This window comes from Haliotis asinina, chromosome 1 (genome assembly GCF_037392515.1).
Source record: "Haliotis asinina isolate JCU_RB_2024 chromosome 1, JCU_Hal_asi_v2, whole genome shotgun sequence".
In the NCBI taxonomy this organism is placed as follows: domain Eukaryota; kingdom Metazoa; phylum Mollusca; class Gastropoda; order Lepetellida; family Haliotidae; genus Haliotis; species Haliotis asinina.
This window is the reverse complement of record NC_090280.1, coordinates 29,088,551-29,101,047: the sequence shown is the minus strand read 5'-3', so window position 1 is coordinate 29,101,047 and position 12,497 is coordinate 29,088,551. Positions and strand designations below refer to the sequence as shown.

General features: G+C 40.2%; 1 protein-coding gene across 1 annotated transcript; it reads right to left on the bottom strand.

The window, feature by feature from the left end:
• LOC137290228 (uncharacterized) lies at positions 1-5,727 on the bottom strand. The gene is made up of 3 exons (XM_067820978.1): positions 5,356-5,727; positions 1,928-2,072; positions 1-1,481 (listed from the first exon to the last, which is right to left on the bottom strand). Exons 1-3 carry the CDS (start codon positions 5,587-5,589, stop codon positions 19-21), a joined length of 1,842 nt encoding a protein of 613 aa, XP_067677079.1. The 5' UTR covers positions 5,590-5,727; the 3' UTR covers positions 1-18.
• Positions 5,728-12,497: the final 6,770 nt, after the last annotated feature.

Here is a 12,497-nt window from a genome sequence, read left to right as displayed (position 1 = left end):
TTTTTAAAGATAATTTAATTACTGAAGTTTTCCAGCAGCGAGTCCAACGGAGGTTACGTGTCCACCGTTTCCATCAAAGGTTAAGGTCACCGAGTTGGATGTGCGGATTTTTGACGGAGGGACCGCGAACTCCCACACGTGCCACTTTGTTTTCCCTAGCGTGCCCATCGCGTCATACAGCATGTAACTTGAAGTCAACGTCTCACCATTGAACACGACGGATTTCGGTTTGGTATTGGCATTCTTGGCTCGACTAATGCCCACTCTAAGATGACCTTCATGATAGCCAGAGCTCGGTACATTGATGGTCGTCTGTGCACGTCCATTGGTGATTGGGATAACCATGTTCCTCCCATAGTATGTGTTCTGGTTGTCTGTGCGTATTCCGTTGAAGTTGTAGTTGGTTTTAAACTTGTAAAAGCACGTTGATGTTGCTGGGAGTCCAACAGTGTTTTGAAGTTTATGCCTGTCAAATTTGTAACCCTCATTTAGAGTTGGATAACCATTTTCCATCACAACACATGTTTCCTCGCCTGTCGACGGGTCGATCCAGTTATTGGGGAAGTCCAGTCTCACATTCTGAAATTTATTGATAAAGTTGTGGAGAAGTACTACCAACTCTTTGGTATGAGGGTTTGCAAGGGCATGTGCTGAAACTGTTCTCTCCTTCCCATCGAATTCACTTGAGAATCGAAGAAACCTGTGATCATACTCAAGGTTTTTCCAAAAGGTGAAGTATTTTGTCACGTTGAGGGCATGACCATCAATCGTAAATAAGGAATTTCGGAGGGAAGTATGACCTGGGTATTGTTCATTAGAGAGAAGAAAGATTGTCGCTCTGTCCATAACCTCTCGCAGGTTAAAGAAAGAACACAAGAACCCGTTTGCTTGATAAATTGTCTGGAAATCCGTCATTCCATTTTCAAAGTCTGGGCCAACGCCTTGGAGGTTATCTAAACCTAATCCAAATTCAGTGTTAACTAACTGAACACTTTTCCCTTTCTTGATATGAGCATAATTCTCCACCATGTCAAGAGAAGCAAACAGACGAGCTTCGTTGATGCCCATGTAGCTTTTACCTGTTTTATCCTGCAGATAGTTGTAGGAATGGAAAGAGAAAAAGTCCAAGTGATCAAGAGACATGTCCAGAAAGTTTTGAGTTCTCTTCCAGAAGGCGAAATCATTTTCATCTGCTTGTCTCAAGGCCATGCTAGTGTATGATGGTCCGCTGACTTTGATTCCAAACTTCCTTTTCACCTTGTCGGCGACTGCCTTATGGAACTCGACACACGTTTGGGGTGGAATGTACTTTTCGACCCAATCAGGTTCATTGAGAGCTTCAAAGATAGAGGGAAGGTGTCCTCCTGTGTAGTCTTTGGCACTCTGAATCATTAGGGACACAAATTCTGATGCAGCGTCAATGTTGTTGGGAAATTTATCCTCATGCTTAGACTTATCTATCCAGCTGGGCCAGTGAAGACCTGCAAACAAACAACCGTCCCAGTCCGTTAGTGAGTGAGTTTAGTTTTACAATATTTTTGCAATATTTTCAGGAAAATCACGTGGAAAACCAAAAGTGGAATTCACTAACTCTACCCATGCGGAGAATCGAACATGATTCTTCCACGTGATGAGTCTTAACTAAGCGTCAATCTCTACTCAACCGCCCTTGCCAGTAAGACAAATTTTAGATTAAACTACCCTTTGCCTGAATACGAGAGGGGATAGACGTAGATGTAAATGTCTGTAACTTGTCAAATATAAACTTATGTCCGAAAGAAATTTGGGCTCAAATGGGATTTCCATAAGCAAACCCTGGTGCAATAATTCAAGCCTTATTATCTTAATTCGAAACATTGATCCATATCTGCTCTTCAGATCACAATTAGCCCATAAACGTCTCGAAATGATTTATGTCATCTCAAACCTTCTATGTTCCAGACCATATCGTCAATGTAATTCCCGTAGTTCTTCAGTTGCAGCATATACGTTGCGAACGTCTTTGCCTGCATTGTATGGTCTTGGAGATAGCTGGGATCTGGATACCCATGACGACTAGAGCTTTCGGGCCACTGAAAAGAGGACAACAATACTAGAAGCTGAATGTGGCGCTTTTGCATCAAACGCCACAGGTTCAAACGGCCATGGATGACGATTAAATGCCGAAAATTCGGTTGTAGCATTTACTAAGTTTTTACTGTTTTACGACAGTAAAATCAACCAGTAGCGTGCTGTTCAGAGGTCGTGTCTCAGCCCAGACCAGAGCAACCGCTCCCTCCCTGCTCATCTTCGTGGCCGACGTTCTTGTTTTGGATCGATTTAAACACAGTTATATGAATGGCTACGTTGTGCACAACGGCAACTGCGCTGGAACCAGACACAACGGAACAGGATTAGTTCAGTGACGAAAGACGAATCCGTGCGATTTATGGACGTAAGTTTATTGCCTATTTCTGTTTTGCGTACGCTCATTACATTCATAGATTTGTTATATATAAATATGTTTATTGTATATGTGAAGTTTCCTTTTAAGACAATATTTGTTGTCACGCTATACAAATAGTTTCATGTTAGAAATTAACTTATCTTGCCGAACATGTGTGCCCGTGGAATTCACTTTGGCAATGCAGTTATTTGATCTGCAATTTTCAGGTGACTAGCATATAGTCAAGAACCAGTTCAAAATATGTCTGTACAAGACGACCCAAGGGCACTACCATCATCACCATCATCATCATCATCATCATCATCATCATCATCATCATCATCACAATAGCCGATCTTGCTGCTAAGGCAGCACTCAACAAATCTGTGACACCACTAGTTATTCCATACCCAGATTATTAAGCTACACTTAGATCATATACTATGATGCAATGAAAACGCAACGACTTTTATCACCAGTGGCTAAAGGGATGGTGTAAATCCAGCGAAGTCCATTCGCGTAGGAAAGGTACTGTAAGTTCCCATGTTCTCTAGTATGGTGATCTACCTTCAGTCGTTGGTAATCTATAGACCGGGTTTTATATTGTATTGTCTTCTTTAATTACAATTAGGCTTATATGCTACTTTTTATGTCCATATCCATGGTAGTCCAGTGTTTTTACTGTCCTTCCATGACAGGTTATATTCTTCAAATTGTTTCCATTTTTCTCATGTAAATTGTTTTTGTCACGATATGGCCGAGATATTGCCGATGTGACGTTAAATATTAACTCAGTCACTCGCCCCATAGAGTAATGTCCCTTGTAGAGCTCTTTACGAATATCCTACATGTAACTTGTGATTGATACCAGCTCGGCAAACACTGACAACACCGACAGTTTTCATCATCCTCATCATCACCACTCAGTTACATTCACATCCACAACGCTGCTAAGTTACACCATTAACCAGACCAAAATCAAGAAACAGTTGTAACGGAGGTTTACGGTGAATGGTACATTCTATCCCTGTGCAGTTGAACTGTATACAGCGATAACTACCCTGACAATACAAACGTACGTCTTCCTGTATCTAATCTACACTCATGTGCCATAATAGAGTTCACAAAATGGTTGCTGTATTGCGTCATGGAGTATACCTCTTGATTCAAAATAAGATTTCTTAACTCATAGGCAAAAGTGGGGGATCAAATTTCACAGGGTGCATGTCTTGGTGTTCACCTGTCAGGAAATGTAAACAAAGGGGAATAACTCTCACTGTCACAGGAAGTCGTCTGCTCAGAACAAGATGGGGGCCAGAGGCAAATGTTTGACAGAGTATCAGAAAGAATTGATATTAAGACTATCCAAAGAAGGAAAAAGTGGCTGCAAAATAGGACAGATAACAGGGATAAACAGGTTCACCATCTGTAAATATTTGAGGAAAGTGAGACAAGGAGAAGATAAGGAAAATCCTAAAAGAAGAGGAAGAGAAAGTCAACAGAAAGGCATGTGCGCTCACTGATGAGGATTGTGAAAATTAACAGAAGGAAATCTTTAAGTGACATTTCAGCAATTTTTAATGAAAATGCCACTGTTCAGCTATCCAAGAGAACAATACAGCGTCGTTTACATGAAAATGGATATTTTAGGAGGGTTGTAAAGAAGAAAACAACAGTGTCTGCAGTAAACAGGTTTAAAAGACGAGCTTTTGCACGTTCTCATCTGCACTGGAAAGTGAATCAAGACTGGTGGAAAGTAATTTTTTCAGATGAAACACAAGTCATTATAGGTAAGGCCCGAAAGGTTTTTGTCTGGCGCACTAATCAGGAAAAATGGAAACCTAGGTGTCTTGGAATCTACAATGACAGGAAACCCCCTCAGATTAGTGTGATGTTTTGGGGGTGCATTTGTTTTGACGGTGTAGGGACACTGGTGCCAGTTGATGGTCACATAAACTCTACAAAATATATAGAAATATTAGACAGTAATCTTTGGCCAGTTATTGCAAAAGTACCACAAGAGAGAGGTTATATTTTTCAAGAGGACAATTGCCCAGTCCATGTGTCAAAGCAGACAACAAATTGGAAGCAGGGAAATGGTATCAATACCATGAGTTGGCCACCACAATCACCAGACTGTAATATTATAGAAAACGTTTGGAGAACAATCAAAGTCAAACTTCAGAAAGACTTGCATCTCATCAAAACAAAGCAAGATTTAATTGACTGTGTGTTGAACATTTGGACCTCCCTGACACCAGCCTACATACAGTCACTGTATAACAGTCTACCAAAGAGAATGAGGCATGTTATGCAAGCTAATGGATGCATTACCAAATACTGAGACAATATAAGGTAAGCCAGTTTGTATTTTTTTCACAAAAAATGATTCAAAATGTTGTGCAAGATACAGGTTAGAAATGGTGTGGCGGCCATCTTGTGAACTTTATTTTGGCACCTGAGTGTACCTGTATCTTACAATTTTAAGGTATGAGTGAGTGAGTGATTTTAGTTTTACACCGCTTTTAGCAATATTCCAGGGACTTGACTGTTGGGGACACCAGAAAATGGGCTTCACACATTGTACCAATGTAGGGAATCGAACTCGGGTCTTCGGCGTGACGAGCGAACGCTCTAACGACTAGGCTATCTAACCGCCTTTTTAAGATATGAGTGATTTAGCAATGTTCCAGCATTATCACGTCGGGGACCCCAGAAAAGACATCGCACATGCGAGGAGTGGGGAATCGCACCCGGGTCTTCAGCATGAGGGAACGCCTTAAACATTAGCCTCTCTCCCCTCACCCCACCCCCCTTCACTTTCAGATATGAAGGAATACGCCTCCTTACAAACGATTGACTCCGTCATCATATTTGGACAGAACAATATCGCTTGACTGCACAGAAGCTGTAATTTACTTTATACGTACCTTTGGAAAGAGATCGCCTCTCAGATCTCTATTCACCCAACGGCCTGGAATCGTTCTGAAGGATTTCATCTTTGGAATGAGGCTCTGTTGGGTGAGACCATTAATTTTGTTCCATCTTCCAACGTCAAAATGGAAACGTCCGCCCTGGGAGAGCCATTCGTTGTAAATAGTCACAGTTGTGTCAGACAACGCCGCTCCGCAGAGAAGCATGGAACACAGAACCCGAAGCAACATTGTTCTGTGAGACAACGGCTTTTCAAGTGAGCCATATGGGCTTTTAAATGTTTTTCAAGGCTGACATATGCATGTGAAGCACCATGTGACGGTTGACATGTTACCTATGCAGCGTGTTATCTATAACGGAGAGAGAATGAAGATCCAATATCTCTCCGCCATGTTTGACGTCAACCAATGGGTGTGTTGAAAGTTGTGAAATTAGTTGGTTTCAGATTTGAGAAGAAATGAAAAGAACATCTAAAGCATATAAAAGAAATATGACACGCGTTATGTTTTCGCATTGCACTATGCTCGTTGCTGATACCAATAACTACATTTCTGGTTTGTTAATTATAATTTCAAGTAAACATCGTTATCGTTATCATTAACAGTTTATCTTATGGCATTTCTCGCCTCTAATAACTCACTCACTCACTAGAATTCCAACATTCTGATTGGATTAACTAATCACGTCTTGTTGCATACATTACCCAATACATGTGAAAAATGACCATGTACGTAATGCCCATCCAAGTCAAGATTACTGAAGAAGCCCGTATTCAGTCGAGATAATTCTCTTTCTATCAATCAATCAGTCTTTATTTCGTATCGAAGAGGCCACAGGCCTATAGAACATGTACATAATATAATATGTGGTAATGTATTCTCAAAACCTCCATGATTATTCTATCAACATTGATTCCATCCCATATATCTCCCAAATTCGACAATCGTACATTGAAAGTACAGTTCCCCTACTTGTTTGGAGAGTATATTTTCAATTGAAAACGGCAGATGTTTTTTTTTTTCGCTTTTACTTGTGACTGAACACTATTATGAATAATATATTTGGGGTTTTGAAAATGCAATAAGAAACTCAAACAGGAATCCTTCTTGTGATGTATTTCAGTTAACCCAATTTAGACCCGTTAAAGGGAAGTTATCGTCGACAGCTTGTCGACAAGGTGCTGTTATGAGATGTTAGAGCAGCGTCGCCTGCGAACGGGAGCTCACGCACAGGATCTCGTAGGTCTTGTTCTTGGTGCGGATTCTAGCGATGTTGTAGAGCTTGCCCTCCTGTCTAATATGTACACGCCCTTGTCGCTGTCGGCAAAAGCATACTGGGGGGAGTATCAAGAAGAAGATCCCGAGCAAGGTGGGGGCTAAGACGCACCCCTTCTTCACTCCACTGCTGAATGGAAAATAGTCGGAGGTCGCCCCATTGAGGCCGTGCTCTGCATGTCCTGGTGAAAGGAGGTGATGATTGGGTTCTTTGGGACAGCCGATCTTCAGGAGGATCTGGAAGAGCCCGCTTCTGCTGACCAGGTTGAAGGCTTTGGTCAGGTCCACAAATAGCGAGGAATAGTGACTGCTGCTTCTAACGATACTTCTTCTACAGCTGACGGAGGGAGAAGATCATGTCCACGGTAGACCACCCACCTCTGAAGCCGCATTGCAACTCGGGATAGACGCGTGAAGCTAGGCTTTGAAGGCAGATGACGGAGGCTCGGGAGGACACTTTGCCGACAATGCTCAGTAGAGAGAGGCCGCGGATTTATTTTGTCTGAAATCTTTTTTGTTCAGCACTTATCAATTGTTATCCTTGCCTGAACAGATTAGAGTGAATGCTAATAATTGTATGGAACGTCAGATCCACAGCCACAGCACTGGTCATTTGCCTGATGGATTTCTTAATGTGTCAAACCGATACAACGACCGTGATAATAACGTCCCTATCAAGTGATATTGAATCAGTTTGCTTTTTATTTGAACTGAAACATACGTCAGCTACCTAGAATGCCGATATATGGGCCGAACGCATTTGTCACCGAATGAATAAAAGTCAGGGATGTATAATGAGCACGTATTGTCGATATACATCTGAAGGTCAACTGGTTATCTGTTGACTTACCATTTCTTTGATGTGACTGTAGACGATTGTCTGGATATAGGGAAGAGGACTGATGCAGTAACATGATATCCAAGGATGATAAATCAGTTGAGGGGAATTAACACGTTCACCTTTATTGCGCAGTATCAGACATAAGTGTATCACACAACTACATAAGAGTGTCCGATGACATTCCACCAGAGACTACATTCTCACTCGTACCAGTACAAATGTGAAAGAAGAACAATTAGGCTCATAGGATCAAACCCATATTTGGGCGGATTATAAAAGACGTTGCTGGTTTCATCTGTATTGCAAGATATCAGCCACTACTCTACCTACTGTCCAAGGAAAACTGCATTAGCAAAGTCCCATGGCCATTTTCTGTCTTCAGAAAAAAGTCAATAAATTCTGACTCGTACAGAAACACATAAGAAGGAAGTCAAGTTAGGTCATAGAGTCAAACACAAATGGGGACGTATCTAGAAAGGACAGATGGATATGGTCTGTTGGATCTCGAACGTACTACTCTGTTAACAATGGAGCCATCCATCATTGTAAATGACAAGAGTGACTGCATTTAGTTTTATGCGGCACACGGCAATATTCTTGCTATGTGGGGGCGGTCAATAGCATATCAAATCTGTACCAGACATTCCAGTCATCAGCATCACGAGCATCGGTCCATGGAATTGGGATACTATGTGTCAAAAAGTCAGTGAACCTGACCACCCGGCCCCGACAGTCGCCTCTTGTGACAAACATGGGTTACTGAAGATCGATTCTTACCCAGATCTTCATGGGTGTAAATGGAGAGAGTCCGGGTGGAACACCCACAAACACAAAGCCTCATTAAGCAAAACGATAACTAAACGGATTCAGCTACTGTCGGTTTGTTTGTAAGGTCGGTGTGATCCTTGTGTGAACGGTAGCACCTGGAAAGTACGGCCTTGGCTAGTTGGTAATCTGTGTGCGAGCCTTTTACACATTAGGGATGGGTTTATTCATGTAATTGATAACGAAGTAGCAGTTGGCACACCTCCATGAAGTATCCCCAGATTGTGACCTGCTTAAACTTTACTGTAACATCGGCAATATTACAACCATATTGTGACGCGACAAATCAATACATTTAGTTCATGTATAAATTTATGAAGTCATTCTATCAAAGAACAGTAACATAACCAATATTTGTTAAAGCCTTGCAGGATGCGAATGTACTGTAAGTCCGCATGGTCCCTAGTATGGTGATCTGTCTTCAGTTGCTGGCAATCTACAGCCTATTTTCATATTGTATTCTCATCTATAGTTAAACTGTATTGGATGTAATTACCAGCTGTCAGTGATAATCCGCTTATTTTACAGTCCTTCATTGAGGGGTTTATATAATTTACCATTGCTTATTATGTGTAAACATAATAGTTCTCGTTACGATATGGCTGGACTTTTGCCGATGTGAGACTACCGAGATAAACCACAACTCACTCACTCACTTTGAGCTATCTCAAGGAAAATTGAAATCACAAAGTAATAATTTGTGATGCGAGATAAAAAGTGGCAAGGTGGTCAGCAATTGGAAATCCTCAACAACAGTTTAAGTAAAGTCAGAATTATCCATTACACTGCTAGACTGAGCCTAAATGTACTGTCCTCATCATATGTCCCATAATCATAGGCATTACTGACACTTGGAATGTTGTAACCTTGACCAATTTACCTCTGAGCATAAGTCACATAGCGCTTTTGGAAATGCTTATAAAGTATGTTTGAGTATACCTCAAAAGTTTTGATATGTTAAAACTGGAGACAGAAGCTTTTGGAATATCATTGGACATAATGAGAAAGATGGCTGTTTGTCGTCATTCTTCTTGTACTACAGTCTTGTAATGAGACCTGTGTCCCTCTGACTTTGCATGCATGAAGCAGCAGAAGTAGCCTCCTCCATCTGAAATCTGGGCGAGTAAATCAATGGAAAGGAATTATTTCCTTGATCGTTCTTGACCATTGACGCAGACAGATCACGTAACTTAATTTAACAATTTCCGGCTATATATGTGCCGAGACGAGATACCATTTAATAACGTATATGCATATGGAATCAGACTAGCAAGAAGAATGTGACTGGTGCCCATTGAGATGTGTACGTTGTCGAACATATTACACTGTTTTTGCAAACAGAAAATCTATTTCTGAAACTGCAACTTTGGTCTGAAATATTGTGCCATCACAAGGTATAAGTATTATACAGTTAAAACAATTAAGGATGTTTTTACCAGCGTTAGGTCTCATTTAATTATTGGATTTTTAAAAGAAATTGATTTTTCGGTTGAATTGTGAAAACTTGTATTAATAGATGTATTTTAATTATTGGAAGTTTGGATTAGTAACTTAAATTGTTGGTGACTGTACCCTCAAAGGGGGGTTGAAGTATTGTAAAATTATTGTCCTCCTGAGAGGGTACGCAAATCCAAAAGCATTCACAGTCAATTTAAACTTTCCACTGTTCTTAGTCGTAGTATATATGTGTACTTTTAATTTTTGGCTAGATGTGTCTAAATTGCTAACGGCTGAAGGGATGATGTAAATCCAACTAGGGTCCATGCAGGTAGCAAAGGCACTGTAAGTCCCCATGGTCCCTAGTATGGTGATCTACCTTCAGTTGTTGGCAATCTACAGCCTATTTTTATATTGTATTCTCATCTATAGTTAAACTGTATGAGTTTACATTGTATTGTCCAAATAGTGATGTTAGTTTTGACTTTCCACGCTAGTGTTAATTCAAAGTGTAATATTCTAGTTGTTTTACTGTCCTTCGTTGAAAGGTTTTTATACTGTACATATATTTCATTTCAGAATAAAATGTTCTCGTCACGATATGGCTGAAACATTGCCGATGTGACGTTAAATATTAACTCACTCACTCACTGAAATATTGTGTCACGTGTCTAAAATATTGTCTGCTTGTATAAAATGTCATTGGAAGTGTTCATGATAAGCAGTAATAATATTATTCTAAAAACAGAGCTAATGCCCATTTATTTCCATAAATATTCCGGTAAAACAGAAACTGTTAGGGTAGCATAACCACAAGAACCAGAAAAAAACAGTGTTTTTAATGCTTACAGCGTTAAGGTATAAGAGTCCTCTTTCATGAGCATTTCTGAACCTCTGAACATATGCTTCAGGCACAAATTCATACGTGTTACGAGGGTGTATTTTCTGCAGTTTGTATTATTGTTGGTTAAGCTATAGTAATTATTGGGTCACAATGGTTAGAGTTTATAGTGATAGTTATTATGGGTCACGTTTCGCATCTGTAATAGTGTTTTAACGGCACGCCTTTAAGGTAGCGCTTTAGAGTTGCCTCCCTTTGGGGTGTTTTTACTATTGCTAAACACAAACCAATCGCGAAGATTCCATACAACGCTGGAATACTAAAGAATAAGTGACTGTGTATATATAAGGCTGGTTACTGTGTTGACCATACACACACGGAGAATTTTCCTTGAGGTGTATCATTATTCGGCCTATATCCATCTGGCTGCCTCTTTGTCAACGTTCAACCGACAATCGTAAAGCTCGCTGTAACATTTCGCATAACGGTTTCAATGAAAACCAAGACTTTGGTGAGTTGATATTATATTTGTGATCCATTGCCTTAGATTTGATTCTGCTGCATTGTTCAAGAAACCTCTATTGTGAATATTTGTATCTTGCTCTTTGGTCAATACATATTACTTTAGACTTGTCTGTGCTATATTTTGCTGGTTCTGGGGGGGATTTCTTATACCTTTTGTCACGGAAAATTATTAATCGTAACAGAACCTTTGAAAAGTGTTCTCTTGACAAGACCAGAGTCTGAGCTTTTCTGTGTCGACAAGGATGAATAAGCATGCTGAGCCTTACCCTTCAAAACAAATTGCAGTAGCATAGTCCATGAACCCGTAGGCCACTTGAGGTTTTTATCAACGTTTTAAAAATGTAGAAAATACCTGTCTACTTCTTTCTCATGAAAAGGGGGTACAAAAGGGGGTATCGTGCATTGCAATGACCAAAAAGGAAGAATTTGAGGGTGAAGTGTTTTCAAGCTTTTCAGTTCCATTTTCCTGTCAATTTCCAGTTTTCTCAAGTCACAATTAAGCACTAGTTGCATTGAGTCTAAGGTAATGGATCAAAAACATCAAATATTAACTCACAGTCTTGGCATTTACAGTGACACCTGATATACTAAATGAAGGTTGTTTACACAGAAGCAGTCAGGCACGAAGTGCCAATCTTGAACGTGCGTCAGATGCTTTACCAGTCAGACGATCGTGGTAGGCAGGTGTACACAACTCAAGTATAATTCCGAGTGTTTGTCTGTCTGTGGGCCCGTCAACACTGCCTTTACACATATTAACTCAGATTCGTAAACAAAGCGTAGCTGTATCAGTATTCTTTCAGAATCTGCTCGATTGGCCTTGTGATTACCACCAGTCACAACAGATAAGACAGATAAGATAAGGTAAGATTGGATCAAGGGGAGCAACTCTGAAACGCTATCTAAGAAGGTGTGCCACTAAAATATTGTTGAAATTGGACATACCTGTTACGAAATTTTGACCCATAATACCTATCACCTATTCAATGATTACACAAATTAGAAAAAAAAACACACGCTCGTAACAACAGTTATCCTAAACACCATCAAGGATAAGGGCCTGTTATATTCACATGAGGTATTTTAGACAGGAGGAATTTACATGACGTGGATTAAAAAGAATTTACGGATTTTTTTCCATAAGTTTTCCATAAGTTCAAGTTCATCTCTGTCAAATAATTTAATTAGTTTCGACTTTGCACACTGTTACCCTGCATGACAAACGTTATTTAAGGATTCAGGATCCATTCTGTTAATGAAAGTGGATACAAATCAAAACGTCAAAAAGAAAGTTGTGGAGAAACAAAATGCTGGACTAACTCATTGACTATCATCTACATAAAACCTTTGGGTTTGAAATAGGCATCCTCCATAGGCACCAGCTGTGCGCAGTTA

What these genes read in the sequence shown, in the direction of transcription:
- LOC137290228 (XM_067820978.1), bottom strand. Translation starts at nt 5,589, where the DNA reads ATGTTGCTTCGGGTTCTGTGTTCCATGCTTCTCTGCGGAGCGGCGTTG. An exon ending in GAGGCGATCTCTTTCCAAAG is followed by an intron (nt 2,073 to 5,355) that starts GTACGTATAAAG and finishes TCCTCTTTTCAG; the next exon opens with TGGCCCGAAAGCTCTAGTCG. An exon ending in TATGGTCTGGAACATAGAAG is followed by an intron (nt 1,482 to 1,927) that starts GTTTGAGATGAC and finishes GTTTGTTTGCAG; the next exon opens with GTCTTCACTGGCCCAGCTGG.